The following is a 6,529-nucleotide window of genomic DNA, read 5'->3' as shown; positions in this document are numbered from 1 at the left end:
ACTTATATATATATATATATATATATATATATATATATATATATATATATATATATATATATATATATATGTGTGTGTGTGTTTGAGAAATTCTGCTAATAATAATAGTAATAATGACTACTACTACTACTCTCTCTTACTTTAATCCTCCTTCGAGAGAGAGAGAGAGAGAGAGTATTGTAGGAGTAAGGATGAGAGAACAATATTTGTGTGTGAGGTGGTTTCATAGATTATCTGTAATCCATATATGGAGTTGTTATGGTATATATCAGTATACAAACTGGTGTTTTTTGTCAGACTAGTGTATGAAAGTGAAAGAAGTATTGGTTTTGATAAAAAAAAAAAAAAAAAGAGGGATTATATGAACAAGAAATTTCTATAGCCATTCCCTCAAGGGAAGTTTGTGGATGGAACATTAGGATACACTCTCTTAGGAAATTATAAAATTAAAACAACCATTTTTTTACATAACGTATTAATATAATACAAATATACATACATATTGCATTGTTGTAGCATCACAAACCATGACTCCACCCTGCAAACCCTGCAAGATGGCCACTGCACACTATGGATGCCAGCTTGCCTGATGCTGCACAGCACCTCCATCACCGCCACCTCAGTGTGTCAGTCGAAACCTCTACAGCCAGACTTCTCAGTTTTCAGCATTTTTGACAAGTAAGTCTTGTTGGTGTAGCATGCAGTGAATACTGCTAGTTATGATCATACTTTTTTGTCTACTCACAGCTAATTATTCATCTTGAATATTCATTTTCAAGGTTACCCAGCTGACTAGGGCAAAATTGCAAATCAAGTACTTTTAGGAAATTCTTCTCTGTAGAGTTTACGGATGGCAGTGGTAACCATAATACAAACAAGAACTAGCACAGGTGGAGAATATGAGGCTGGACAACCATACAGCCATGAGTATAAACTCGTAAGGTTCTGTTAATAAATACACAGGAAAACATTTAAAGTTTTTACACCTGGCTTATGGGTTATGCAGCATCCATAAATGCTGATTCTATGAATATTTTGTGAATGATAGTCAAAATGGGAACCTCAAATTAATGTTACATTACTACGTCCCTAGGTGAGTTCATCTCACTGCTACACTTAGCTGTAATGAATCAGAGAGAATATTCATGGTATTGTGTAGGCTGCTGGGATTGTTTCAATCATACGATACGTTTTGTTTCAACAACCATTTTCAAACAAAGAATATCAATTCCATTTACAAAGTAAATGACTAGAGTACATGCACAGTCTTAACAAATACAAGTTTAAATGGGTGGATTTTAAAATTTGATAGTTATATTTGTCCAAACCAGTATTAAGTAAAGATCTAGCATTCTAGCTTTTGAAACAGAGGCAGCTATGCTTCAGCAGTATTTAGTCTAATGTTCAATAATCAAAGTCTGATGTATCACTATCTGGTGTAATGTGACTGCCTGGAATGTTACTAAAACAGAACCCTTTAAATATTGAGGTGATTTTTGTGAAATACTGAAGGCATTAATCAGTCCTTGTCAAAGTAAATAATGGGTGCACAACATACTCCTGAGTTCTTTTTGCTTATATATTTCAGTTTGGCTCAGGCTTATGATGTGACCCATTATGTACTTTGCTCTGGACACTAATGTTTCACTCACATTTCATTCACTTGACTTGAGTGACACAATATTTTTACTTTACATTAAATTTTAATTACCTGAATTTAATGCTGAAGCAGTTGAACCATATCAACTATGCTGTGAACTGTGCATACAATAATATTCAACCAAAACAATCCATGATGAAATATAATTTACAACCCAAAAAGTGTGTGTGTGTGTGTTGTGTATGTCACTGATGTAAACAAGTCACAGGTTTCAGGTATGCATCATACACTGACAGACATAATATATTCCCAGGTACTTTTCTCCACCTTTGACAACACTGGGCAAAGTCAACACAAGCTGCTGCTGCTGGTCGCTGTCTCCTGCTACCCTACACAGTAATGGTAGCCAGCACCACTGTGATGTCGTCAGGCTTCCCTCCTGCAAAAAATATGTAATATTAATAATCTTTATTTATTGGTGTATGTTTAAGACTGGTAACAGCCAAGCATTCTGATATCTTGCCTGCCTACTGTCACATAAAAGTATTATCCTTGATAACATTACTGTGTAATGAGTATAGGGGACAAAGATTAACATGTCAAGTTGGGGCCATATGTATAGCTGCATGTGGTCTCAGTACTCATCTCCGTCCCAATGAGACTTGATCTCTGTAACACTAGGCAATGCCAGTCTGCCATAATACTTATTGATGGCACCCACTGTTATTCTGGACTACACTACCAAGGTATGTGAAATTTCCCAAGATATTAATATCCTACAGTTTTATCTAGTAAACCTCCAAATACCTGTACCTTGGTCTTGGCTCAGAAGACCAAAGGTTTTGCATCTTTTTGCAGTGTCTTGAGAGCCTACACCTGAACCGCCAGCAACTGCGAGGATTACTGCATCATCAGCAAAAACAAGATCAGTGACCCTGGAATTGCCAATAGATGTTCCACAATGACTTTCATAAACAACTCTACCCAGTCCCTGCAAGTATTAAAAAGTGATAGGGCAAGGACACTGCCTGCCTCACTCCAGTGTTCACATGTGAGAAGCTGGACATGTGCCCCCCACACCTAATGGCTTTCTCAGCCTCTCAGTGCCAGAGTACATATCAATCAATAGACCAACGATCCTTGCAGGAATCCCATGAAGTTGCAGATCACAGTGCCTTGAAATGAACACCTGATCAACATAGGCTGCAAGATTCCTCTGTTGAAACTCATGTCAGCGCTCCACCACTACATGAACTGTTAGGATACAATCAGTTGTTTTCTTATTAGGTGTGAACCCAGACTAACCAGTCTGGGTCACAGGAGCAAAGTATTCTCATTTGTATTCTGTGAATAATCTGATGAATACTTCAAAATTTATTATCAGAAATAACAGCCATTGTTCCTTACAAGTAGTAAGGTAAGTGTGATATCCCTGTATTGAATACTGGCACCAGTCATAAGTCATTGTTCATGAGCTCATTTTTCTGTTGCCTAACTTCAGAACTGGTTGTTCCTACCTGGAACGGGAAAGGGAACCATCAGGACTGCAACAACCAATATGATATTACAGTTTATTGTGCCAGGAAAGGCAATTGCCCATCTCTTGTTCATGCCAATTCAAAACCAGATGGTGAAATTGTAGAAATGCGGAGACCTGATCAGTCAAGGTTCACAACTTGCTCTTTGGGTATGGTGGAGCACTGACATGAGTTTCAACAGAGAATGTTTGCAGCCTATGTCAGTCCCAAGAAGGCATATGATTAAGTGAATCATAAGGCACTCTGGGATCTCCAGCAACTATGGGATTCTTGCAAGGAGTCTACTGAGTGACCCTGTCCTCTGGGAGTCAGTGCTGTAAAGCATGGAGGAGGGTATGTCAAACTTCTCTCTTGTGAATGCAGGAGTGAGGCAGGACTCTTTCTTCCCCCGACCACTTTTTAACACTTGTATGGATTGGGTATCTGGCAGGGTTCTGAACCTGTCACTGTGGAGCACCTGTTAGCAATACAGGGTCACTGACCTTTTTTGCTGATGATGAAGTAATTCTTGCTGTGTGTCTGGAGGATCTGGTGATACCTTTCAGGCACTGCACAAAAGGCAAACCAATTGGAATTTCAAGTCTCCTAGATCAACAGTAAGGTAAGGTAATATTATGTTCTTTTTTTAGTGTGCAAGGACATCAAGAACTTGGAAAAGTTGTGTAGAATCCAGGGGGCCTCATCAAGAAGTCTTATGGCAACTTCATATGGCCCAGTGTTGTGGACTCACTCAGGTGTGTAGCATTGTTAACTCCTCAGACCCAGGGTACATTTATAGGCACAGCAATGGACCCATGAGTCTCTCACAGAACCCCACAGGATAAAACTCTACAGTATGTTGACATACCCCACAGGCAGAGAGAGAGATTATGTGTGCACCTGGGGTCTCTCTCTCTCTTCTCTTATATATATGTACAGTGTTTGCCACGGTCTGTCTCTCTGTTATAATAACAAACAAACACACACAACTAAACAAGTTGGGTCGCAGTCATGTCTAGTAAAGGTGCATGATTGGGGTCGCCTGAAAAAAAGGTTGGGAACCACTGCCCTAGCAGTCTAGATAAATATCAAACAAAGGAACAATGATCAGATATACTTGCCAATTGCATTAATTCCATTTTCTCTTGCACTTCTTGCAAATGGTGACATATATTCTTCATCAAAGGCTAATTTACGGGCTTGTTGTGCAATTGAGTTGGCTGCTTGTTGTAGTAATAATAGATCAGTAGATCCTTGGACCTTGACCATTTCTTTAACAATTAGAGAATCAGGAAGATTGTCGAATACTCCATCAGTAGCCACCATCAACATGTCTCCTTCCTTTACTAGGAACTCTAATGTTTCAGCACTCTCTGGCCTGAAAGAATATAAGAAATGAAGATTATTAATTATTGATATTATGCCTGCTCATTTACATTATATTACATTTCATGAACATTGTGTTACCTTTACAAAGTCTTAGCGGCTCACTAACCTGTCACTGAGCACCTGAGCATTGGTGCCGGGAGGAGGCAAGGAGAGCTGGAAGGGAGTGTTGAAGTAGTGCTGCTGCTCCTGGGACCTATGCACCACCGAGCCATTCCTCACCACCACAAAACCAGAGTCCCCGATGTTTGCTGAGTAGAGGTGGCCTGCATCCCCTTGCAGTACCACCACACAGGCTGTACTGCTACCTAAAACAAGAAACTATGTTGCAAGAAACTGTAAAACCGCACTCAAAACATATAAATATCTGGGAATGTTTTTTGTAACATACTACAGATGCTTTTCTGCATGAGCTTGAACTCAGAATTTTTCAACTAAACAATGGCACAATACCAGAATAATCTGGTAGAATTTATCTTAAAGATTTCCTTTATCTGATTTTAATATTAAATTATAAAGTAGGCTTTGTGTTTGGTGATTTTGTCAATCTATCGGCTACAGTGTGTGTTCTGAGAATGCTTATTAAAGAAGGCTAAGGCAAGCTAACCTATGCCGTCCTTCAGACGTGTGTGTGTAATCTACAACGACCTGATCACAAGCTGGACATGTCATTGCCAGCGAGTAAGCAAGTACCCTCCTGATAAGAGCAAGGCTCATTATTTTATATAGCCGATGTCTGGGTACAGCCAGGACCTCCACACACCACAAATCCCATCCCCTTTGCTCAAGGGGAACAGTAACCTCCACCTGCCAGGCCATGAGGCCTGGCAGCACAGAGCTTAACCACTAACCTATCAGGTGTGTATGTGTGTGTGTGTGTGTGTGTGTGTGTGCTTTATATCTCAATAGGTTTGTATAATGAAGACAGTCAAAGGCTACAAATGAGAGAATACCAATTTTGGGGCCACAAAGCAGAACTGTATAAAAAAATGAGGATTATATTACTAACAGAACCATCATATTTGATTTACTTTCCTTGGCCTTAAATTTCTACGACCAGCTCATGAAGTTTTGTGGCCTCCACTTTACCTGGTTAACTAGCAAGGTCAAATTAGTTGTCTTAAAATCATATTACATTGTAATAGATGTTCTCTCTCTCTCTCTCTCTCTCTCTCTCTCTCTCTCTCTCTCTCTCTCACACACACACACACACACACACACACACTGGCAAATACAGATACGGAGACGGGACCACACGAGCGTAAGTCCCAGGCCCTGTAAAGCTACAACTAGGTAAATACACACTGACCGAGGATGTGCGTCTTGTTCTCCAGTAGCTCGTAGTAGGCGCGGGCGATGATGGCCGCGGGCTCCGACGCCTTGAAGCGGCCGCCCCGCACCACGCGCTCGCTCACCAGCATCAGGGAGTGGGAGAACTCGCCGGGGTCGATTCCCCACGCCCGCCACCCTCCCACTCCGTCCGCCACGCCTGCAAGACACACTGGAATTATTTCCTGCAGACTAAAGGAAATCATGTTGTAAAGAGAATAAAGGAGAACTATCAATTCCAAATATTAATAGCTACCAGCGAAAGAAAACGTAAAATGTCCAGCACACATAGCAAACTTGGAAGAGAGAAATGGGGGAAATTGATTCCAGGAATTTCCAGTATCTCGGTGCGATGAAAGGGAGGAAGAAATATAACAGCACTCTTAAATCTCGAAACGAAAGGTCACAAATCGTGGGTCTGGTTAGGCTACTGTCACAGTTGAGAAAGTGCCTGCCACCACACGCTGATTACACCGGCGTGGTTTCTTTCCCGCCCTCGCTGACTCCGCTGTCTCTGCCCACAGCCTGGAGCCTCAGCCTGAGGCGACACACTTTTTTTGTGTGTGTGTATAAAGAAGAAGTGAAATGTTGTTTAAGGCGACTCCAATGTCACGTGACATCACTGTATCGCAATCTTATTTCATCAAAAAGATAAGCCGGAACATACGGGGACAAAAATCAGATACAATGAGATATG

At 40.8% G+C, this 6,529-nt stretch overlaps 1 protein-coding gene across 1 annotated transcript in view; it reads right to left on the bottom strand.

The window, feature by feature from the left end:
• Positions 1 to 1,820: 1,820 nt before the first annotated feature.
• LOC127004124 (protein phosphatase PTC7 homolog) overlaps positions 1,821 to 6,529 on the bottom strand; it is a 55,678-nt gene continuing 50,969 nt past the window's right edge. Inside the window, exons 2-5 of the mRNA XM_050871509.1 lie at positions 5,813 to 5,992; positions 4,613 to 4,811; positions 4,239 to 4,495; positions 1,821 to 2,039 (exon numbers count right to left, since the gene is read on the bottom strand). Coding sequence (XP_050727466.1) covers positions 1,990 to 2,039; positions 4,239 to 4,495; positions 4,613 to 4,811; positions 5,813 to 5,992 — 686 coding nt within the window. The 3' untranslated portion in view covers positions 1,821 to 1,989. The remainder of the gene's footprint in view (positions 2,040 to 4,238; positions 4,496 to 4,612; positions 4,812 to 5,812; positions 5,993 to 6,529) is intronic.

This window comes from Eriocheir sinensis, chromosome 27 (assembly GCF_024679095.1).
Source record: "Eriocheir sinensis breed Jianghai 21 chromosome 27, ASM2467909v1, whole genome shotgun sequence".
Taxonomy (NCBI): domain Eukaryota; kingdom Metazoa; phylum Arthropoda; class Malacostraca; order Decapoda; family Varunidae; genus Eriocheir; species Eriocheir sinensis.
This window is presented reverse-complemented; position numbering and strand designations above follow the sequence as displayed.